The sequence below is a fragment of the Gopherus flavomarginatus genome, chromosome 15 (genome assembly GCF_025201925.1).
Source record: "Gopherus flavomarginatus isolate rGopFla2 chromosome 15, rGopFla2.mat.asm, whole genome shotgun sequence".
NCBI lineage: Eukaryota > Metazoa > Chordata > Testudines > Testudinidae > Gopherus > Gopherus flavomarginatus.
The window spans coordinates 33,134,769-33,159,892 of NC_066631.1; the positions used below are offsets into that span (position 1 = coordinate 33,134,769).

General features: G+C 50.0%; 1 protein-coding gene across 4 annotated transcripts in view; it reads right to left on the minus strand.

Moving 5' to 3' along the window:
* TTC28 (tetratricopeptide repeat domain 28) overlaps nt 1-25,124 on the minus strand; it is a 511,170-nt gene that overhangs the window by 186,294 nt on the left and 299,752 nt on the right. For all 4 annotated transcript variants that reach the window (XM_050924019.1, XM_050924018.1, XM_050924020.1 and 1 more), the window contains 3 exons: nt 23,200-23,347; nt 18,563-18,835; nt 15,347-15,477 (listed from right to left, as the gene is read on the minus strand). In XM_050924019.1, the coding sequence (XP_050779976.1) occupies nt 15,347-15,477; nt 18,563-18,835; nt 23,200-23,347 (552 nt within the window). The remainder of the gene's footprint in view (nt 1-15,346; nt 15,478-18,562; nt 18,836-23,199; nt 23,348-25,124) is intronic.

The following is a 25,124-nucleotide window of genomic DNA, read 5'->3' on the forward strand; positions in this document are numbered from 1 at the left end:
CCACCCCGGGGTCGTCCCCACTCGCACCCGAGGTGACACTCACCGCGGGTGTTGTAGGGGGCACAGGTGGCACGGGAATAGGAGGGGCCTCATCTGGGACCTCCGCCGGGAGGGACTGCAGAGGAGGGATGGTGGTACTCTCCAGTGCTGCCACGTCTTCCCCAGCTGGGACTGGCATATGGTCCGAACCCGTGGGCAAGGCGGAAGGCTCGGTGTCTGCGGCCCCCTTCCTGGTCTTACAGGGGGCTTCCGCATCAGATGGCGCGAGCGGTGCCTTCCACTTGCCCCGCCTACCCTGTACTAGGGTCCAGCCCTCCATGGCATCACCTGCGGGCTGGTTGACAGGGTAGGGTCGGAGGGCAGGGATAGTGGTTCGTGGACTTGGAGGGGCACTGGTGGGACAACTGGAGGAAGGGAAGATACCCCCTGGGCAGAGCCCTCCCCCACGGCCGGCAGTACCCCTGCCGCACCCTCCTCCACGGGCCCCGCCAGAGCGCAGGCAGCGGAGGCGAGGCCCGCCCGCTCAGCCGGGCACAGTGGAGGAGGTCCCCTCGTGGCCTGAGCGGCAGCAGCGATGGATTGAGGAGAAGGAGGGGCGGCCCTGGGCACTAGGCGGCCAGGGGCACCGGTGATGACGGGGCCGGCACCCTGCCGGGGCTCGGGGGTCCCGGGCGCTCCTCCGAGCCAGGCCAAGGGGCAGTCCCTCCGGACGTGCCCCGTCGCCTGGCAGAGGTAACACTGGCTTCCCCCGTAGAATAGTGCGCCTGGTAATGGGCCCCCTGATAGGGGACCAGGAAGGACCCCTCGAGCGCCTCTCCGCCACATGCTGCCGGCGGCAGTTGAAGCTGCACCTGCCGGCAGAACGAGAGGACGTGACGGAGGGCGGGGTCCTTGCAGCCCAAGGGGAGAGGGCTCAGAACAGAGATGGGCTTCCCTAGAGTTAAGAGGGCGGGTAGCAGGGCGGCATTGGGAAGGAAGGGAGGGACGGACGTCAGGACAACACGGACACCCAGGTCCTCCAGCGGCTCCAGGGGGACGAACACACCCCCCACCGCCAGGCCCTTCTCCACCGCCTCCTGGGCGGCGGCCTCCGAGGCAAGGAAGAAGACCACCTTGCCATACATCCTGGAGGCCACCACAATGGCCATGGGCCCCACCACCCTCGCCAACGCCCACACATAGGTCTCCACGTGGGGTGAGGTGGGCACCAGGAGGCAATGGACGCCGTGCTTCCTGGTCAAGGTGGGGAAGGGGCCCCGGCGGCTGTAGGTGGTAGCGGAGGCGGCGGTCGGGGGAGATGACGTAGCGGCGGGCGGGGGGGCCGCTGCCACCTGGGCGTATGCCCTGGGGGCCAGGGGAGGGGCACCCACAGAGCTGGTGGAGGGAGCAGCGGGGAGGGGCACTGCGGCTGGTGGCGGGGAGGGGCACCGTGGCTGGTGGCGGGGCCACGGCAGTGGTGGCAGGCTCTGCCATGGAGGGCTTAGTCTTCCGAGCAGGGCCCTTCCCCTTTTTCTTGCCCTGGCCCCTTCTGCCGGCTGGGGGGGCTCCCCTAGAATCGAAGGGGGAGAGGGACGTGGAAGAAGCGGAGAGCACCTCGTCGCCCGCCGCCTCAGCGGGAGCAGTGGCAGGTGGTCCGGCACTGGCGGTAGAGACTAGGGGGTTTTGGGGGGGAGCAGGCGGAGGAGAGGGGACAGGGGTTGTCCCAGGAGTCCCACCCGCTGCGTCTCCCGCCATGGTGAGTAGGGAGGGAGGGGAAATACCAGAGAAGGGGAGGGGAGGGGAAGCAGGTCAACCACTCCTCCCCGCTAGGCTGCAGGCAGGGGAGGAGGGTGCCAAAATGGGGGAGGGGGCAGAGAAGGGGACTATCAAGGACCTGGCAGGTGGGGGGGTCAGTCACCGACAGGATTGAAACCGGCTCCTCTAGCTGCACTAGGGCAGGGGAGGGATACAACAGAAATTGAGGGGTGCAGCGCAACAGGGGAAAACTCAAATGGGGGGAGAACACAAGCGCACTAAGTGGGCATGGGCGCACGAGGGGAGGGGCTAAACAAGGTGAGGCGGTCGCAGAGGAAGGGAGCAACCCGGCTGGGAGTCAGGCAGAGCAACCGAAGGGCTAGCTTCAGGGCTCGGACAGGACAAATAAGGCTGCAAAGGGAGACGGGCGGGGCAGGCAAACAAACTGAAATGGGGGGGGGCAAAAGGCTACGAGGGGCAAATGGGGCAGGCAACAAGGGGCAAAGCTAGGGGACCTGTTGCAGAGCGGAAGGGGTCAGTCCGGGGGTGGGGGGGTGCGTGCACCCATGAGCACTTGTGCAAAGTCAAATGTTTGGCTGGAGGCTGCTGGAGCCCCAAACAGCGGCAATAGGGGGTGGCAGGCCAGGCAAGCAGCTGAGTCCCAGAGGCAGGAACCGAGGCAGATGGTAAGTGGTCTGTGGGGGTGGTGGAGGGGGAAGCGGTGGTGGTGGGGGGGGTTGGGGAACACAGATGGACCAGGTGGCAGGCTCCACGCCACACCTCCTGTGCCCCCACCACTAGAGCACAGTCAGAGAGTTACTCAGTCCTGAAAGGCCCCCTCCACAGCAGTCTTCAGAGTCCTGTATGCTCCCCTAGCAGCCGGTGGTCCTCTCAGTCCTCACTTTCCTCAGGCTCCAGCAGCTCCCCAGGTAAACACAGTGCCAGCAGCAGCAGCTCCTCCTCCAGCAACCCTGGTGGCCAGGCAGGAAGGACCCCTCACAGGTGGTAGCAGCGGTAGGGGTGGGGGTCCTGGCTTCTCCCTCTGGAGGTGGAGAAGTGGGGGCTGGCCAGCAAGGCCCCCCCACCCCTTGCTCAGCAGCAGCAGCAGCAGCCCAGGAAGGGAGAAGGAGCTCCATCCAGCAATGCAGCCAGAGAAGGGGGAAGCGCTCCAGCCAGCAAGGCAGCCCAAGCAGACAGAGCACTCCCGGTAGTGGGGTGGTGACCAGCTCCTGCCCTGAGGAGCTTGAAACAGCCCTGGGAGAAGGTTGTGGCTGGGAGCTACTAAGCTGGGCTGATTGGGAAGTGGCTGCAGCTGGGGCCACGCCCCCACACTGAGCAACAGGGCCTCATAAGAAGGCCAGGGAAGCAAGGAGCAAACAGGAGCTCCAGCCTGTAAAGCCCTAGGCTATGGCCTAGCAGAAGGCCAAGGAGTACTAGGGGTTGCAGAAGGCAGCCCAGGAGTAGGCCCAGGCAGCAGGTCCAAACCCAACTTTGCCAGTGATGAGTAGACTGATACTGCAGTCTGCCCCAAGGCATGGGGGCTAAATGATGACTGGTAGTAGCCTTATCCTGAGTCAAGGTGGGATTGCCAGGGGGCAGTGCCCTATGTAAAAGGACATGGGGGCCAGAGGACAGGTGGCTCACCGGCCTGCAGAAGGCGCTCCAGAGCTGGAACGAGCTAATTCCCAGGAGGTGCCACAGGGGTCAGTCTGCATGTCTACACCTTATTACTGCCCCGTGCCCCTGAGCAAACAGCAGAACACCTGCTCTCCAAGGAACTACAGTGATCAAGGTCTGGTCTGCTCTGCTCTACGGACTTACATTGTTGTAACTACGTCGCTTAGGGGTGTGAAAAATCCACACCCTGAGCAACAGTTATACCAGCTTAACCGTGGTGTAGACAGCGCTATGTCAGCAGCAGAGCTTCTCAGCGTGACACAGCTACCGCCTCTCATGGAGGTGGATTAACTATGCTGATGGGAGAAGCTCTCCCACTGGCACAGTAGCATCTACTTGAGCGCTGCAGCTACCCCAACGCAGTGTTTTAAGTGTAGACCTGTCCCAAAACAGCCTAGGAAATTTATCTATCACCTGCCTTTTCCTAAGCAGAGACCTCAGGGAATAAAGGAGGTCAAGGGTCAAATCTACCTCACCAGAAGTACATCAGAGATTAATTTAACTCTTTAGTTACAAGCCTGCCTAGGCCCAGCTCCTTCCCATGTATTATCACCCCCATAGAAAAGCAGGCAGAATCATCTCCATTCAGGGTGGAAATCCATTTCAGTTTTCCCTGGGACACTGCCCCAGTCATTGCAGCTGGTCTCAGAAAATAAATTATATTATATTTCCATTAGCTAAATACATTCAGCTATGACTGTCACAGGTAACCCCAGATGTGGATATTTAACCTTTAATTATTTCTGCCCTGAATTTTTAGGCTACAAGGGACCATGATGATCATCTAGTCTGACCTCCTGCAGAGCACAGGCCATACAATTTCAGAAGGCGATTGCTGCATCAAGTCCACAACTTCTGGTTGGGCTAGAGCTGATTTTTCAGAAAGATGCCCAGTCTTTAGAATCCACTTCCCTGGTAAGTTTTTCTAGTCATTAATTACCTCTTATTTCTAGCCTACATTTGTCTAATTTCAGCTTCCAGTTATTGGTGCTTCTAGTCCTTTTGTCTGCCAGATGAAACAACCCTCCTACTCTCAGATATCTTCTCCCCGGGTTCTTACAGACTGTAGTCAAGTCACCTCTTAACCTTCTCTTGGATAAACTACATAGACTGAGCTACATTAGTGTTTCACAGTACGCAGTCCCCCTCCCCATACCACAACTTCTGTCATGTGTAACAAATTAAAATATTATTAATTTCAATGTAATAAAATAAAATAGAGACAAGGTGGGTGGGGGGTACGGTAATATCTTTTACTGGACCAACTTCTTTTATTTAAGCTTAAACTTAAACTTCTTTCATATAAGCTTAAATTTATAACTTTGCTAGACACTAAAAATCATGGACTGAACAGAGACATCGGATTTATGGCTGATTACAACAATCCCCACCATCTGCTTTTTCCCCCCCTCTCCCTTCCCTGCCTCCCTATCACTGGAAGGGTGTTAACGGGCCACATCACCTTGAATAGTCCCTTGAACTGTGTGTTAACTACTTATGCTAAACTATCTGTTTCACCTTTTCTTTAGCAGTGACTCTCATTCACCAAGACACAGCCCACTTTGAGAACAGAGGTGCTCATGAGACAGAGAAGCAACAAAGGAGGAAAGAAAGGGCACAACACTCCAGCTAACAACTAAGGGTATGGCTATACTTGCACTTCAAAGCGCTTTGAAGTTTCGAGTGTGGTTGCAGCGCCAGCACTGGGAGAGAGCTCTCCCAGCGCTGCACGTACTCCACATCCCTTACGGGTGTAGCTTGCAGCGCTGGGAGCCGCGCTCCCTGCACTGCAGCACTGATTACACTGAGGCTTTACAGCGCTGTATCTTGCAGCGCTCAGGGGGGTGTTTTTTTCACACCCCGAGCGCAAAAGTTGCAGCGCTGTAAAGCGCCAGTGTAGCCATGGCCTATGTCTCCTCAAAGATCACACCTGTCACTTCTGTGGGAAAATCTGCAAAGCAAGAAATGGGCTCCTCAGCCACTTAAAAACTCACCAATGAACCTCTTTGGTAGACGACATCCTTGCACTGAGGGATAGCTGAAGAAGACCTTTCCCAAACTTGGGGAAGAGCTCTGTATAAGCTTGAAAGCTTGTCTCTGGCTATATCTACACTATGCACCTTTTAGTGACAGCTGCGCCACCAGAAGGCGCACGGTGTAGCCGCTGTTTGTCAGTGGGAGAGAGCTCTCCTGCCGACAAAAAACTTCCACCCCCAAAGAGCAGCAGTAGCTTTGACGGCGGGAGCACTGTTCACACCAGTGCTTTTCATCAGCAAAACTTTTGTCATTCGGAGGGGTGGGGGGTAGAGTGACCAGATGTCCCGATTTTATAGGGACAGTCCTGATATTTGGGGCTTTTTCTTATATAGGCTGCTATTACCCCCTACCCTCGTCTCAATTTTTCACACATGCTTGTCTGGTCATCCTAGTGGGGGGTGTTTTTTTCACACCCCGAATGACAAAAGTTTTGTCATTCAGGTTCCAGGGTAGACAAAGCCTCTCTCACCAACAGAAGTTAGTCCAATAATAGATACTACCTCACCCACCTTATCTATCTAATATCCTAAGATGATCACAACTATAACAACACAGCCTACAATGGAAATTTCCACTACATGCATGCCGACAAAGTGGGTATTCACCCACGAAAGCTCATGCTCCAAAACGTCTGTTAGTCTATAAGGTGCCACAGGATTCTTTGCTGTTTTTACAATAATACAGACCTACATATACACTTCTACCTCGATATAACGCGACCCAATGTAACACAAATTCGGATATAAAGTGGTAAAGCAGTACTCCGCGGGAGTGGGGCTGCACACTCCAGCAGATCAAAGCAAGTTCAATAATAACGCGGTTTCACCTATAACGCAGTAATTTTTTTTTTTGGCTTCCGAGGACAGCGTTATATTGGGGTAGAGGTGTATATGCACCAAGCTCCTCCCTCAATCCAAAGAAAGTGTTCTCTCCCTTCCCTCCTACGTACCCTATCAGCGCCTGGAACTCGTGTTTGTAACCCTCCAGCCCTATGCAAGTAACAACATTGGAGGGCAGGGCAGGCTGGAGGGTGCTTTATTTTCCTTAGCAAGACAGTCTACAGTCACTGTGTGTATCCCTGCCTTAAGAAGAGAAAATGCAAGAGATGTTACAAAGAAGTGAAGCTGTAGTCTACGATTTGTGGAGCTATTCACCACTGAGGGTTCGCCTATACTAGCCGCCGGATCGGCGGGGAATGTTCGATGCATCAGGGATCGATTTAGTGCGTCGTCTGGACGCGATAAATCGATCCGCTAATCGATGCCCATACTCCACCTCAGCAGCAGGAGTAAGTGGAGTCGATGGGGGAGCTGCAGCAGTCAACTTGCCTCTGTGAGGACTGCCAAGTAAGTCCAACTAAGATACGTCGACTTCAGCTACATGAATAGCGCAGCTGAAGTTGCATATCTTAGTTCAAACTCTCCCTGCCCCTCCCCCCGCCCCCACTAGTGTAGCCCAGGCCTCTATGTTCTAACACAGGGGTCGGCAACCGATGGCACGCGAGCCGTTTTTTAATGGCACGCGACTGCCTGCTGGGACTCCGTGTGCCATTAAAAATCCTGCCGACGCGGCAAGCTGCAGGGTCCGTGCTCCCTGGCCGAGCGCAGCAGGCCGCCGGCCCCTCCTCCGCCTTCCCCTGGAGCCCTGCGGCCGGGGCTGTGCGCTCCTGCAGGGCAGCATTTGCATCCATGGGGATGGAGACGCTCCCCGCTTATCCGGAGCCCTGCTGCCACACACGCAGTGCTCTGAGGGGCAGAGCAGGGCTGCGCACGCGTGGAGGCTGGATGAGCGGGGAGTCTCATCGTAAGGGGGCCGGGGGTTGGGTAAGGGGTGGGAGCAGTCAAGGGACAGGCAGCAGGGTGGGTGGGATCCCTGGGGGGTGGTTAGGGGCAGGATTCTCTGGAGGGGGCAGTCAAGGAGCAGGTGGGGTTGGATGGGGCATGGGAGTCCCGGGGTCTGTTAGGGAGTGGGGGGTAGATAGGGGTCAGGGGATAGGGAGCAAGGAGGGTCTGGGGGGGGCAGTTAGGGTGGGGGAGGTCTCTGGAGGGTGTGGTCAGGAGACAAGGAGCTGGGGAGGTTGGATGAGTCGGGAGTTCTGGGGGGACTGTCAGGAGGCAGGGGTGTGGAGAGGGGTTGGGGCAGGCAGGGAGCAGGGGGGGATTGGATGGGTCCAGAGTTCTGGGAAGGTCCTGTCAGGGGGCGGGGAGAGGTTGGATGGGACATGAGTCCAGGGGGTTGTCTGGGTGCAGGGGTGGGGGTAAGGGTTGGGGCAGTCAGGGGACAGGCAGGGGGTAGGGTCCTAGGGGGCAATCAGAGGACAAGGGGCAGGGAGGCTTAGATAGGGGGTGGGGTCCCAGGAGGGGGGGTTAGGGGTTCGGGGGGGGCAGTCACCCAGCCTTCTGCCCTGAGTCCTGACCGCCCCCCCCCACACACTCAGTCCTCTGCCCTGAGCCCTGCATCCCTCCATACACCCCAGGCCCCTGTCCTGAGCCCAGTACCACCCAGCCCTCTGACTCCTTCACCCCCCACCCATGACCCCAGCCCTGACTCTGGCACCCCCACACATACCCAACCCCCCTACCCTGACACCTGCACCCCCCATGCACCCTGCACATCCCACCCTGAGCACCAAACGGGACCTCCTGCACCCCTACTCACATTCCCACCTGCACCCCTCACACCAAATGGGAGCTGCCCAGGTAAGTGCCCCCACACCCAAACCTCCTGTCCCAACCCTAAGCCCCCTCCCTCATTCTAGCTCCTGGCCAGATCCTTCACCCCCAGCCCTGTGCTCGGTCCACTCCCACCCTCAGCTCAGTGCAGAGAGAGGAAGAGAATGGGCCAGAACCAGGAAGAAGGTAGGTGCTCACTGTATGTGGGCAGGGCCAGGACCCCAGACCGGCAGCAGGCTGAGTGGGTCTGGCAGCTGGGATTCCAGCTGGCAGGAGCCAGTGGATGGAACCCCTGAGCAGCAATGGATCCTAGCTGCTGGCCCCACACAGCCTGCTGCTGGTCTGGGGTTCTGGCTACCAGACCCTTCCCACCTGGGATCCCAGCCGCAGGCCCCACTCAGCCCACTGTCGGCCTAAGTGAACAGAACCCCAGACCAGCAGCAGGCTGAGTGGGCCGGTGGCGTAAGATCAACATTTTAATTTAATTTTAAATGAAGCTTCTTAAACATTTTGAAAACCTTGTTTATTTTACAATATGACAATAGTTTAGTTATGTAATATATAGACTTGTAGAGAGAGACCTTCTAAAAAACATTAAAATGTATTACCGGCATGCGAAACCTTAAATTAGAGTGAATAAATGAAGACTCGGCACACCACTTCTGAAAGGTTGCCGACCCCTGGTCTAACACCAAGGAAACAAGTTCATGGCAGTCAGGGTGGCTTAAGAGAGCAGTTCCTTCCTTCAGCCATTAGTGATCCCAGAAACATACAGCATGTCCTATTTTCAAGGCAGAGGCAGTTAAACTCTAACTGCCTCCAGCTGGCTGTGAACTTGCCAGAAAATGCAAAGAAAGTCCAAAATCAACCCCCCACCATCTCAGGATGTCCTATTTCATCTCTGTGGTCAATGAAACAGGTCAAGATCTGACTACTGCTGAAGCTGTTATCCTGACCTGAGCTCACTCTCTCACACACAGTGCTCTGGGGCAGCTGACCTTTAACACAGCCAAACGGTTCCCAGGGCTGCTTGGTATTCAATGAAGCTGCACAGCATCCTGCACGTTGGCTAACTAAGTGGCCAAGCCATGTGCTATTTACCCAGAGTGGGATTTAAACTTGGTTTCAGTAATTCTTCCTTTGCAGTCTCAGTGCTCACCTCCTGTGTTCATCTTTCCTCTGGAATGCAGTAAAGAGAGAAATAACTGCCCTGCTAGATTATCCTGGCTGCTCTAGTTTTCCCACCCGAACTTCTCAGTACTGTGCTTCTTTTTGAAGATCTGACCGATGCAGGGTGTATACTGCAGAGGCCTCTAATTCTTTATTCCAGAACCCTAAAAACACAATGCCCAGGTAGGCAAGGCAGAGTAAATAGGGTTTGTCCAGTTTCTGATTTACTGACTGTTTATACTTTTAAAATCTTTTATCTTATGAAATACTCTTTGTAGGATTTATCAAGAACATAAGAAAGGCCCTACTGGGTCAGACCAAAGGTCCATCTAGCCCAACATCTTGTCTTTCGACAGTGGCCAACGCCAGGTGCCCCAGAGTGAATGAACAGAACAGGTAAACATCAAGTGATCCATCCCCTGTTGCACATTCCCAGCTTCTGGCAAACGGAGGCTAGAGACACCATTTCTGCCCATCCTGGCTAATAGCCACTAATGGACCTATTCTCCATACACTTATCTAGTTCTTTTTTTAACCCTGTTATGGTCTTGGCCTTCACAGCATCCTCTGGCAAGGAGTTCCACATGTCCACTGTGCATTGCGTGAAGAAATACTTCCTTTTATTTGTTTTAAATCTGCTGCCTATTAATTTCATTTGGTGACCCCTAATGCTTGTGTTATGAGAAATAGTAAACAACACTTCCTTACCTACTTTCTCTACACCTGTCATGATTTCATAGACCTCAATCATATCTCCCCTAAGCTGTCTCTTTTCCAAGCTCAAAAGTCCCAGTTTTATTAATTTCCCCTCATACAGCAGCTGTTTCATACCCCTAGTCACTTTTGTTGCACTTAATTCTGAACCTTTTCCAATTCCAATATATCTTTTTTGAGATGGGGTGACCACATCTGCACACAGTATTCAAGATAGCATAGATTTATATAGAGGCAACAAGATATTTTTGTCCTAATATCTATCCCTTTCTTAATTATTCCCAGCATTCTGTTCACTTTTTTGACTGCTGCTGCACATTGAGTGAATGTTTTCAGAGAACTATCCACAGTGACTCCAAGATCTCTTTCTTGAGTGGTAACAGCTAATTTAGACCCCATCATTTTATATGTATAGTTGGGATTATGTTTTCCAATGTGCATTACTTTGGATTTATCAACATTAAATTTCATCTGCCATCTTCTTGCCCAGTCACCCAGTTTTGAGAGACCCTTTTGTAGCTCTTCGCAGTCTGCCTGGCTCTTAACTGATTTCACCTGATCGTGCTGGCCAACTCCAACAAGCAGAATCCCAGCAATTTTCAGGTTTATTTAACCTCGCTTCACCCAGTTGCAGCCAAACCTCCCTGATGAAATTTGCTTCATTTGTGATCTCTAGTCACAGCATGTATGACTGGCAGACTGAAGCGGAGGTCAGAAATGGAAAACTGAGAGGCAAACCTAATCATGCTACTAGACCAGAAGAGACTTTCTAATTGTTTCTGCCGATCTTGGTAAATCATAATTATTGAGACCCTTAAATTACAGCGGGAGACAGATTTGTAACATCACATTTCAGAAACTCATGTCCTTTTCATCTGCAGCAGAAATAGAGACTTTTCCTATAATCTGAGTGGTTGTAATTCAGACACCTGCATCCTGTGTAACTGTTCAAATACTGGGGGTATTTCTAGTTGTTAAAAAAGAGTCCATTCTTCATGAGTGGGACTCAAGTTCAGATTGAGCACCATAGAGACAAACGTGGCACCTGTTTATTTATTCAAATAGAACCATGGAAACTGCAGACAACAGTCAGGACCACCCAGTGTACCTGGCTGGGGAACCAGTGGGGCAGGCACTTGCAATAATTTCATCTCTTACTTTGCTGTCTACTCAATTGCCATCGCAGATATAATACCTCCCTGTGAACACTAATGAGGTCAATAAACTGCAGGTAGCCAAATAGATTCGTAACCTGCTATAAATACAGTATCATTACTGGCAATGGAAAGTACTGTGCTCTACACACCACAGGCAGCTCCCTCACACTTTCCATTACGTATTGCATTTACATTGGGAATCTGAATCCTGCTAGGACAGGGTTAGTGAAACAGACTCCAGTCACCTGAACACACAAGCATGCTCACTGCTCTGGTATCTCTTGGGGCAATGCTGGAGGCCCGTTAATCTCCAGCTGCTCTCTCTCCAGTGTCAGAGTCTACTGGAGTCATGTTAATTTCTTGTCCACTCTAACTCCTGACCTCTATTTCGGTGCATGCTGGTGAAGACATGTTAATGCCAAGCCTTTAAACACACAGACACTCTCTCTTTCTCTCTCTCATGTGTCTGTTTGGGAAAATTACATTAACCCCAGCTTGTCCCTCTCCTATCACACACTGACACCTCCAAAGGCAGAATCATCTGCTAACACATTCTCTTTGAGGGGGAAGAGGCCCTGCACTTTACAGGTCACAATATACACTGCTGTTAACAGCAGCTGCACAAACTCTCTCTCCTTCTCTAAAGAAGCTACTGTACATTTCCCATCACCAGGGAGAAAATTTTTCACCATCTCATAAGCCCACCTGTCCCCACTCAGCTGGTACAAGTTTTCCTGACACCCAGGTTACAGGGAGAAGACAGGCCCTGGATCTTGCAGATACAAAGCCCCCTGGAACCTTTTTCTCGGCTGATGGAGTATTAGATCTAGCAGAAGCCTGTGGTACACTCATTGTTACAGAGGCTTCAGAAGCCAATACTCCCTGTGAGGACAGAGGAATCTGGTACAAAGGAGCATTCTTACCTTCTAAGCCAATTCCCCGCACAGCTGGAGGTAAAACAATTACCTCATTACAGTCTCTCTCTCTCTCTCTCTCTCTCTCTCTCACACACACACACACCCCTCTTCTAGTGGAATTCACAGCAACACCATTGCAACTTTAGAATAATATTCATGTTCTAAAAATGTCTGCAACGGAGGCCAAGAAAAACAGCTTTGTGTTCAGAGGAAGCTCTGTGGTCAAAATGATGTCATCAGAAAGCGCCAAATTAATTTCCTGTGGTTACATCCTACAGGAAATCCAAGAGGCTCAGCTTTCTCACAAACCCAAGTAGCCATTTGTTGTCAGTAACGGTTAATTATGTACCCAGATGTGTCATACATTGAACACTATTGTGAATAAGCTTCATTCACCTGAATTCTAGTGCACTGGGTTTCAATAGAAAACACTCTTGGATTCAGGGCATTAGCCTCAGACAAAATAAAACCCACCCAGCTCAGCTTCTGGGAATTGTTTCCATTACTGGCCTAATGTTAATGAAACAGAGCACTCAGCACTTGCTACTCAGGACCACTTCTCAGATGAGCTACTCTGTGTTCTAGCTCTCTCTCTAGGTTCTGACATGGCCTCCCTCAGCATGGTGCCTGAGCCTGTCCCAATATTGCAAAGTGTACACATCCGATGTAGTTCTTTCCCCCACCAGTCACCAGCATCTGGGCTTTGCTTCTGTATTATGTCCTTTTGTTTGTTTTGGGTGGCAATGCTCCTAGTGAGTCTGTCAGGGCAGGTCAGTGCGCTGCTCTGGAAGTGTGAAGGGGCCATTTCCCGCACTCAGCCAGCTACAAGACTAGCCATTAGCTCCCTCGGATTCACACCATGGTCTCTGAATAGAACATAAAACCCAGTGAAGGAGCTGTCGGTCTGCGGTCAGACCTAGTGGTCAGAGCAGGAATCAAGCACCAGGAACCAGAGGTCTGAGCCAGAGAGAGAGTTGGGAATCAAGCAAACAGTCAAAGCTGGAGTCAGTAGCCTGGGGTGGGCTGTAGAAGCAGGAAACTGAACAAGGGAGGAGGGCAGGACTCAGGAACAAGGCAGGACTCAGGAGTCAGGCGAGAAGGCAAGGTCCAGTGTAGCAGCAAACCAGGGATCACCTAGTTGCTCAGATAACTTCCTGTGCTTCCTTCTGGCTGAAAGGGTGAGTCTTAGCCAACTGGAGAGGCTGGACATCTCCAATTGGGAGCCAGGTGGGCGACACTTATGGTGAGCTAGGACCCACCAAGCCCATACTCCTTGTTTGCTGCTGGGTGGTGGCTGCAGTCTGAAGACTGCCTGGGGGACCCATAGACCCAGGTTCAAGATCTGCGATCCCTCACACGAGCTCTGCATCAAAGGCCAGGAAATCCAACCTGCCTGGCAGGCTCCCGTGTATGTGCTGAATGCAGTGCATACATTTCTAGATAGCAGCCATTGGCTGTGTAACTCCAGATGACACCAAGCTGTCCTAGAAGCTTACCTAACACCTGGAGCACAGGTAGGCTTTGGGTGCTGGCACTACTAGGCTGGGAGCCCAAGCTCACTCACTGGGGGAACCTTCAGAGACTTCCAACCCCAACCTCCTTTAGCACCCTATGGCTCTATTAGTATTTACACCAGGCCCTAGACTTCCCCTTGATATCCATGTGGCAGCTGATTCCCTCCTCCAACAGTCAGCATCTCTATCTGCCCATGGCCCTCCTCACACTGCTCTTCCTTACATCTCCATCAGCTTCTGGGATCAGCCCTGCAGAGCCCATGGGGCTGCTGAGAAATACCCCAGGAGGAGCAGCAGCTATGTAGATTGGCCACTTACAATGCACAGGGAGTTCTAGTCAGGACAGCTATAAAAAGAGGATGGGTAACAGCTTCCCAGCCATGTGTGAACAGAAACAGGGAAGAAGAAAGTGATTGGGGAAATTTTCAAGATGGTAAATAATCATAAAATTATCTGGCAGCAACCTGCTCCCAACCACAGGTCCTCCACTATTCACTGCAGGATGCATTTTCTAACAGCTTACATGTCAGTAAACTTGGCAGCCACCTAAAATAGAGCTTCACAACCAAGCACTGGTATGGCCACTCTTACACCCTCAACTACATCTGACCTCAAAGACACCCCTTTCCCCCCCACTCACACAGACTCAAACCTGGCCTCAAACACAATCTCACACATACTCATGCCCCCTCACCCACAATTTGCCTTCAACCATATCCACTCACCCTCAACCTCCCTTCAATTCCCCCCAATCCTACCCCCTGTAAATTCTCACTGTAAGTTCCTGAACTATTGGATACAAAATCTTTTGTTTGAGAAAGTACACTAAAATGTCCTTATAGTGAACTCACAGAGGCTAGCTCTCAGGACATACACTCCTCAAAGATCCCTTAGCCTGCACACAGTATGCTCCTCTGAGCTGGCAGAAGGCCCAGTTTAACACCTGAGAGGCTGTGGGGTAAATACCAAGGAGATTCAGATGAAGTAAATAACAGCCATTAACACCAACACTGCAGCTCACACGTCATTTTATACTTTCCAGATTGCTAAATCAATCATACTTGCTTATTTACATATAACTGTTGTATGCTTTCTGTCTCCCCTACCCCCCTGCTTTGTATGTTGCTTGTTTTATTAAGTCTGGGAGCTCCTTGGGGAAGGGACTGTCTTGCATTGCATGAATGGAAAGTGCATAGCACATGGTGTGTGCTAGTGCACTCCAAATGAATAGTATTAGTAGCAGGTAGAGGCCCCACCCAAGGCCAGGGCCCTTTGTGCTAGGTGCTGTGCATACACATAGTAAGAGCAATCTCTGGCCCACAGAGTCTCCGGTCTAAACTGACAGGACAAAGTGTGGGAGGGAACAGAGGCAGAGAGAGGTGACATGACTTGCCCAAGGTCACACAGCAGGTTAGAGACAGGCCGAGATGGGAATAGAACCAGAGTCTCCTGATGCTCAAGCCTATGCACTATCCACTGGACCATGCTGTCTCCATAATAGCAATCAGAGAATCATAGACTCGTAGTGACGTCTTGAGTCCCTGCCAGCCCTAATCCCATCCCTTACACTCAGGGCAGGACTAAGTGTCATGTTACATGTCAGGTGGACAAGAAGTTACATAACTTCAAATTTCCCAGAGGGGCAAAGGGGCAGGCAGGCAGGGATTCTCGGGATCTCAGGGGGATGTTCTGTGCTTCTCCAGAAAGCCACACAGTGCCAATTCCCAATCCAGTCTATTTAGCAAGGTTCCTACCTCTCTGTCCTTGAGTTTCATGGCGAGCACCAGCTGATGTCTGTGGTTAGTAAGGGCCTCCCGGTAATTTCCTTTGGAGAAGAATGCGGAGCCCAGATTCCCATGAGCTCGGCATTCTCCCGTCTGGTCACCTGAGTCACATGCAAACAAAACAAAAGTTAGCTAACGAAGGGTCTTTGGAAGAGTCCAGCCAAGAGAGTGGAACACATCATTCAAGGGATGCTCCATTGGGAGAGCCACGTTCAGAACAAACCTGGCCACAGACTCAGTACGCAGCCAGAGTTCTCCTCACTTCCCAGTCCTTGAAGAGGGAAGCACACAATTCTCCAAATCAACCCCCAGACTCCACTTTAATGTCACCTTAGACCCCTCTTTGGCTTAACACCTTGGTAACAGCTTCACTTTTTCATGTTTACTTTTTGTTGAAGATGTGAGCAATTTGTGTCCATGAAAATGCAGGGCTGGATTGGACAGGGTTGGTACAGGCATAGTGCTGACAAGCACTGGGCCAGCTTTCTCAGCAAACATCCCCTCCTCAGCCCCCATCCCCTCACATACCTCTGCTAACGCCCTGAGTCCTGCCCTGCAGCACACCTGCTATTCCATTTTGCAGTCTCACGTAGCTCGCCCAACTTCTGTAACTATTGATCTTCAGCAATGACACCTCCAACCCTTGTGGTCCCACATCCTGCAGGCAATGCCCTCCAATCCGGGCCTATAGCACCCCTAAGTAACGTACATCCCACCTGGCATGGTAACCTTTACCCAGAGATCTACCCAGTCAGCCCCTCCATCTCCCTCTCTGCCACTGTCCCTCCCTCCCTCCCTTTTCTGCCTCTCGCTAATCCAGTCCTGAACCACTTTGGAGAAAAGACTAACAGCCATGTCAAACTGTGCCCCAGTGCTTGGCGATTTCACCATCAGACCAGTGTCTTAGCTCTCACAAGGATCTGTGTCAGATATTTCAGAGAAATCTTTAAGAAACCACAAAAGAGGGAAATTCCATCCCTGTTCAATCCTGTCCAGTGTGACTGTGAATGCATCCAGCCTTTCCTTTTCTGGGTTCTGCTAGGCTCTGCACTTGAATTATATCTTGTAACAGTGAGCTCAGCCAGTTAAGTATACATTGTGCTAAGCAGTATTTCATTCTACCAATATTAAAGTTGTGGCTTTTCAATTTCACTGCATGTCCCTTCTTGTACTATGGGACAGAGTGAATAGCAATGCCCAGTCTACCTCCTCTGTACTGTTTATTGCTCTGCACAATTCGCATCCTCCTTCTTATTTGCCTCCGCTCTAACTAAACATTCCCAGATTTTCCAATCTCTCTCCATATGGCAGTCGTTCTAGGCCTCTAATTATTTCTGTCACCCACCTCAGAACCTCTCTATTTCTACTTTATTCTCTGAGATAGGAGAACCAGGAACGAACATACTATTTCAGGTGATGGTATGCCATTGATTTACATAATGGGTTTAATTGTTATTTTCCATCAAATTCCCGTGAACACTAATATCTTGTTTGTTTTTTTTGACTGCTACTGCACGGTGAGCAGTGGTTTCATTGAGCGGCCCACAATGATGCCCCAGTCTCTCTCCTGAGTTATGACAACTACTTCAGAATCCTGTGATTTCCTAGTCCACATTACAAACTTTTGCCAGCATGTGTCTATTGGGTAGGGATGGGGGGAAAACCACACCCCTAACTGACACAGCGATGCCAGCAAAAATACTAGTGCAGACCAATGTTCCCTCTAATTTTTTCCATTCCTGTGCGGAATGAATTTTATGTGCACCAATATTGAGATAATGTGCACGTGCACCACCAGTAGAAACAAAAAACCTAGATATAATATATATTTTTTAAAAGTTACCATAGGGATTACTCTAACCAGGACAGGATAGGCATTTTAGGGTTCACTACTCAAAGAGTTAAATTTAAGCAAAAGAGAGAAATAAAAATATGAAATGCATAGACCAGTCAAAAAACTAAAACAACAGCACTTTGTAAGAATAAAATTACAGAGAATATATGTGCATTGCAGAAAGTACCACGACCACCACCACCATAAGTATCTGTTGGGAGGTGAGTGTGTGTATGTGCGAGAGAGAGACAGTGTGTGTGTACATGTGTGAAAGAGAAACCAAGATAGAGTGTGTGTGTGTGTGTGTGTGTGTGTGTGTGTGTGTGTGTGTGTGTGTGTGTGTGTGTGTGACAGAGAGAGAGAGAGAAAGAGAGAGAGACCCGCACACACAGAGAGAGAGAGAGAGAGAGTGTGTGTGTGTGTGTGTGTTGGCTTCTGGAGAAGTGTATAAGAGACCATGTTTGTCTCTTTAAGGACAGCGGCACTTTGCAGTCTGTAGGCTTGTTCAGATTGCAGCAGCCACCAGCAGTTCGGTCTAACTCCCGAGCCCTGTCTGCCCCTTCCCCGTTCTGCGGAGATGGGGTACATGGGCAAGGGGACACCCTGATATTAGTACCTCCCACTTCCTTCCACCGCCTCCTCTCCCCCCCCAGCAAGCAGGAGGGTCCCGGGAGCAGCTGGCCAGGGGCTCCAAGGCAGAGGACAGGAGCAGCAAGGGGAGGCACCGGAACACAAGTTGCTGGATGTGCGCAGCTCTACTTGAGTGATTCTTGTGCAGCTTAGAGGGAACACTGGTGCAGACCCAGTTACACCAGCAAGATAGTCCTGCTGCCATGACACATTCTTTGGGGAATGTGGTTTAATTAAGCCAAAAGCAGAACTTTTGTCAGTATAAGCCGTGTCTCCACTAGGGCACATTGCCAGAATAGCTAGACTGGGTTAACTATGGCAGCAAAGCATTTGTAGGGTAGACAAGCCCTGAGTAGTTCAGATTATTTGAGCACACACCTCACTTTACTCTGCAAATGATATACTGTTACGTTTATGACCTAATGAAAGTTGTGTGCCCAAGTCTCTGGAGGGGAAAAGCCAGTTCACAGACACACGATACCACAAAGTGTCCCTTGAGTGTCCCTTCAGCACGTACCTGGGATCCCCATAACCCACCTCACACAGTCTGTTGTAAATAAGAACGTTGTTTGCGTGGCTCAGCAGCCTGTGAAACGGCACAGCAGCTTCAGCACTAACGATGCTTCCCTTCATTTATCCCACTGCCATTCCTGTTAATTTGCTCCATTTATATCAATACAGCACTAAACCAGGGATTAAGTGAGTGAAAATGAGAACTCTACCTAATGTCTTGGCTACATCCAAGTCCTGCTGCATGTATCCTGTGCTTTTCTCTGTGTTCCCAAGAGACCAGTAAGCACTGCTCAGAGCAGAGAACACCGATCCCCTCAGCTTCAGGCTGCAAGTGCCAATCTTCAGTGCAGCTTCTAACACAACCACAGAGGCACCATGGTGGCCTGCAGTCAGGAGCTCCTGGCCAACCACCGATACCACCACAAAGGGGCTCTTGTCCAGCTTCATCTTCTGAAGTTGCTGATAAGTTGGCTCGAGTGACTCTAAAATAAGGAAGGGAAGGCAGAATTACTCCACAGGCCAAAGGTACACAAGCATCCTGAAGTCAGTCCATTAACACCCATGAGAGGTGAACGACAAAGTGACGTGAATTTTGTAATATGTATTCAATAGCACATCTAGAAATATCAGCTATTTGAGTGTCACAGTCCTGCACTTCGCACATCAAGAGCAAGAGAAGAAGAAGAAATTAACTGGGTGAAACCCACTAAAAAGGGAAAGCAGCCACTCAGCAATAAGGAACCCATTGGAATTGGCTTAACTGGTCACAAGAACAAGGAGGAGTATCAGGTGCCCCTGGACTGTAGGTGCTATCCTGAGTGACCAAACTGGACCTAGGATAGCCACTGCTGCTGGAGAGCAGTTATACCGAATTGTTTTATTAGTCCCATGAAGCCTGCCATAGTATGTCCCTTAAAGGACAATGATAAGGCTGGGGTTTCAAATCTGCAGCTCTCTAGGCAACCATACGGTGTTAAAATGTAATTTTTAAAAATTAGGATGGTTGCACTTCTTGACAAGGCTGTTCTCGCCTGAATCAACATAACCATGGCAACCTGAGAAAGCCATTTGTGCCCTACTTTCATTATTTCTGCCTACAATTATTAACTGTATGTACAGCAAGCAGAGAGCATTTTAACAGCCCTCTGAGGAGTGGAATAGGCTGTCCATGTTGTATATTACGAGTGACATTCCAGTCAGGGATGGGGATAAATACACACATAAGATGGTGATCTCTTCTGGTACTGCAGTTCCTGTGTAATACAGGATCCTATCTCGGACAGTGGCCAATGGCAGACGATGCAGAGGAAGCCACAAGCATGTACAGATTAACTGTTATTTATACAGTGTTGTTGACGGGCAAGGCCTGTATGAACAAGTACAAAGACAGGCCCTGTTGTCAGGAGTTTACAGTTCGAGGGCTTGTCTTCGCGTGCACGTGAAGACGCTACAATGCCAACTGGAGAGCGTCTCCTGTTAGCGTAGTTAGTCCACCTCCCTGTCGACGCTGCGCCGTCTGCTATGGTGGGAGACACTCCCCCGCTGACGCAGAGCCGTTTGCACAGGGGAGAGGGTTAAATTGGTATAACTGTGTTGCTCCAAGCTGTGGATTTTTCACAACCCTGAGTGACATAGTTATACTGATATAAGTCTGTAATGTAGACCTGGCTTTAATTAGAAAATGTAACACACCATGTGGAGGAGGGGCTCAGGGAGGAAAGACAATAGAAACAAAAGGAAGTGAAGACTGCTCCTAGAAAAAAAGGAGTTAAGAGTGAGCATGTCACGTGAGCTGTCTCACATGTAACATAACACTACAATCAGACAGGGGAACAGCATAGCCGGTGCTGGGTCTAGGCTGGAAAGTTGACATGAATTACCATGCAGACTGAGAACCATTACACTGTGAAAGTAGAGCTGGAACCAGGGCTTTCCCAGCAGAGATCACCTGTCCAAGGTGTGCCATCCACTGAGGGAGGAGAGTGGTATTATTGTAGGAGGAGAGGTTTGGCCTCAGCTATCTGTATTGCAAACTTAAGTTCCACATAGCCGTAGTGAGCCAAGATAAAGAGATTTAACTTTTAATCTTTCCTCAGACGTCACTCAATGCTTCCAGCTCCTTTGCTCTTTGTTGCTCTTCTCTGAGCTCTGAATGAAAGAAATCCTAGCAATTACTATCCCTTAAGTCTGACTGTAACTCCCATCCCTAGTACAATAATGGAATTGACTATGAAAGGAGAAAACTAACTCCGTAGGGGTAACAGCACCATGACCAATGTACCGTGCTGTGGAGTTACAAGAACACATCATGTCACCCAAACTACATCACCTTTCGGTGACCAGATTATCAGAGTGGATGAAGGGAGTGAAGTAAATGTTACCTCCGTGGATATCCTAGGTCACAAGATCTTATCTGAAAAACTAGCTCAAAGTAGCTTGTATATAAGTACGTTTACATGGATTGAACAACTGCCGGAGGACTATAACCAATAAAGAATAATAAAGGCATTGTATGAAGTTTGGGGGACACGTCCAGAAGGATACAGAAAAGATCTGTACTCAGCTTGATCTTCTTTAATGATGTTGTTAATGATGTGAAGGGGAGGTGGGGATTAAATGACACACTAATGATCACAAACTGGGAGGTTCTGAACACCTGTGAGCAGGGAGATTTCATGTAACAGGGCCTAAAAGGGTTAAAAATGCAGTCAGGTTAACAAAGTGAAATTCAGCTTGGGAAAATTAGGTTCATATAGCCAAAAGCCTACTAGTCATTCCTTCAACTCCCTCTGCAAGACCCACATCTGCAGCAAAGCCCACAAGAAATCACTGAGAGCTCCAGGGATGATTGGGGTAATTGGCATTTAGGTTATTTATTACCACAGGAACAATGGCAAAAATAGAGAGGTGTGTGTGTGCAGATCTATGGGTATTTATTTCCCGCCCCACCAACCCACTGTGGTTATTTCTGTGTCTCAAAGATAAGCTCTGTGGGGCAGGCACCATACCCTGGTACGTATCTGTACTGTGCCCAGCACAAACAGGGTCACATTCTGAGCGGGGCTTCTGAACATTAGCATAACAATAATTAATACTACTGAGGCAAAAATAATCCAAGCGAGTCAGTGGAAGGGAGACACGTGGCAGCAGTAATACTGAGAGACCTAGAGGTCAGACTGGACAGCAACAAAGACATGAAATTGCAATACAATAAGACAGCAAGAAAGGCAGTCGCAGCTTTGGGCTGCTGACACAGAAGCATCACGTCCTGGAGCAGGGAGGGGATAGTCTCTCAGCAGTGAGAGACTAGAATATGGTACATTCCTTTCCGGCCACTTCAACACCACAACGATATGTACAGGTTGGAGGCAGTTCACAAAAGAGCTACCACGATGAAGAGCTATAGAGTCTTCTAACTCTGGTGTCTCTGGTGAGAGCATGGTGTGCGCCATACGGACAGAAGGAGCTCACAGCTAATATCGAGGCAGGCAGCAGATTTGTTTTGATATGAGAGACAAAGAGAAGGATGAACCTGACGTTGTATTTATGGCAATATTCTAGGCAGCAGCAACACCGCAGGACAGAATAGGTGAAATTATCCTCATAAGGTATTTGCTACATAAAAAACATATCTAAATTAATTAATTTTGGAAGATGACAAGAAAACACTGCGAAAGGGAAACTGCATTTTTTTTTTTTCATATTTCAGCTCTGTTTGGCCCCTAAGTTCCAAAGCTCCCAGCAGTGTCTGCTGAGAGTCAGAGTTGATCCGCTCCATGCTCCCCACTGGGAAATGCCATTAGACCGCTCCAGCAAAGTGCATGCAACGAAACTGATTAGAAACAGTGCAGTCAGGGAATTCCCCTTCAGGAGAGTGAAATTCCCACCCCTGGAAGCGGTGATGTAATATACAGGGGAGGCTAGATGCCAGGCGGGCTGAAAGCATCAAATGCTCCAAGCCATCTTCATACTGGTCAAGGATAAAGTGAATTAGCAGCCTGGTCATCTGCCTCTTCTGGGGCTTTGTTCTGAGAGACATGAAAAATGAGCAAAAACTTCTGCAGAGCCCTGCTGGGTACCACAAGCCTAGGATTTCACAAAGCTGTTTACCCAAGTGCCAGAGTTCTTGCAGAGCTCAAGGGGCACACAGGTACCACGGTATTGTGGGATCACATTGGGAGGATCAACAGAGCCGGGTGCTGCTGCAAAGCCTGTGTTTCCAGTCTGCCCTTGCACTGAAACAGTTCAAGGGAGACTGATCTGCTGCAGTTGTACTGGGAATACTTGTGAAACATTAAGACGCTTGTGTGTGGAAAAGGAGAATTTCACAAGGGATAAGATGTTTGACCTCTAGTAGATGAGAGTGGAGAATACCACTGGCTGGAGAATACCAGTTTTGGTGGCCAGTTCAGTCTTTTCAGAGATGTTAGCCATGCATTAACTCCCAGGTAACACAGCCGGACTTCACAGGAACACAAGAACTGCCATTCTAGATCAGGCCATGCCTATTCCAGTATCCCTGCCTCACCAGACAAGAGCAAAGCCCCCTTCTTCCAACATCCTCAACTCCCTGCCCCACTGAATCAGACAAGAGGCTCATCTAGTTTGGTTTCCACTCTAAGAGAGCCCAGCAGCAGGTGACCAAATGGAAGATGTAAAACGCCTATAATCTGCCCCTCATCACTTACGCAGGTTTCCTCCTGCCTCAAGCGTGGACTCGGCATCAGCTTCCAACTGAAATCTGCTTCCTACCTTCCTCGAAAATGCTGACCCCTTAGCACTGCTGTCCATTCAGGCTTGCAGCCAGCATAACTGCAGTGCCCTGGACACCGGTCACTTTGCTTACCTCGCATGGGAGATTTCATGGCGGCTTCCACCATCCCAACAAGAAGTTGCAGACTCTTGGGATCCTGAGCCAGCCCAGATGCAAATGCTGCCAGTGCGTCTGCATGGCGTCCAAGGTACTGAAGGGCAACACCCTGTCGGAAGTACGCCTGCAAGCCCAAAAGAAAGAGGCGAGTTATTGAAGTGATGCGATCACAGAGCCCAAACATACATGACCAGGAAGCTAGTGCTGGGGAATAGAGGGGCTGCAAGAACACGCTCAGGTTTCCCTGTAGCACTTTCAGGTCAGGTCAATATTGGCAATTCTAAAGCTGGGTTTGGTTTCTGAATCCCCACAGAGCTGAGGAAAGGCTCACCCAGCCCATGCTGACAATTCTCACATGTTGCCCTGGAGTCAAAAGCCAATGTTACAATAATTTAAGATAAAGGTTTTCCTTCAGAACTGGCTCCCCCTCCTCCCCACAAGGCTGCTAATTTCTTTGTAATCGTCTAGCTGGCAAAGCTTGTGAGTGGAGTTCCTCATTTCTCACTCCTGCCAACAAGACCCGAGCTTCACCACCCAACAAGAACTTTGTATTAACAGAGACCAAAAATCTCAAAGACAATTGCAATAAAATCACTGCCCAGAGCATCCGATCAGAACTCTCTCCTTCCCTCTGTATGCACATACAGCCTACTTCCACCACCATCCAGCTCCGTGGAGCTCACTTCCCTTGCCTCCATCACCACCAGTGACATGTCAGCACTCTCACTGTTAATTATATTTTGTAATTTTCACTCAATGACCAGAGAATGATTCTATATTCAGATTCATTGAGAACCGACTCTGGAATTCACCCTCCTACTCCTCACCCAGCCTGATAGCACTGGAGTCTGCTGACCTTCTGGGTGAACCTCAGTGACTAAAAGAACAACAAGGAGTCCAGTGGCACTAACAGATTTATTTGGGCACAAGTTTTCATTGGTAAAAAACCCACTTCCTCATTGTTTTAGTGGATACAGACTAATACGGCTACCCCTCTGATGCAGCTACTACTGCATTATGCAGATGTTTTGGTAGAAGTGGGTTGAGCAGGCAGCAGAGAGCTGCGTCTGACTGCACTTAGAATACTAACTCCGACAGGCATTTCTCCCCACTGAACACATACACTTCATTTTTAATATGTTTACAGACATTTTGCTTTACTTTTTCCATTTCATGTTTTCTGCAAGTCTCCCCAGAGGCTACAGTAGAAGAGTCGCTGCAAACACACCTCTGCCTCACTGACATTCAAGGGAAGTTGCAATGCTTTTAAAATAAATCTAACACCCACTCACCACTCATTTGCAATCCCAAACCAACAAGAGCATCAGTGTGCAGCTGCAAATAGTTCCCACTGGCAATTCCAGGTTCTGTATGTTCCCAGCCAGAGGTGCTAAGATCACAGACACACACAGTAGCAGAAGAAACCTGCCTTAACAAAGGGGTAGCAATGTCAGTGTCTCTCCCAGAGAAAACATGAAGCTCTGCGCTTGGGAGCTGGTGGGTAAGGGAACAAGGACTCTGCTGTCTAACATTCACATATAAAATGAAAGTGTATTTGTAACTTTTATGTCTGCACACTGATTGCGTTAATAATTCAGGAGCTTCAACTAGATTTTACAAAAGCTTTGCTGTTCACAGATAACCCTTTACTGTCCTTTCCAGTAAATATCTCCTTGCTGCAAGCTCTGCCACATCCACTGCGCTCCCGAGTCTCTGGAGGGAGTTAAGCACAGCAAGCCCAGTTATGGTAAGAGAAAAGACTACAACTGCTGTAAGAACAGGATACTGCCCTGTCAGCTCCACGCTTGGCTTTGGTTCTTGAGGGCCTTCAGCTGCAGGCTCTCCCTGCACTCATAGGCAGGCCTCTCTATTCCTTCCCATTTGTAATAGAAACTAATCCT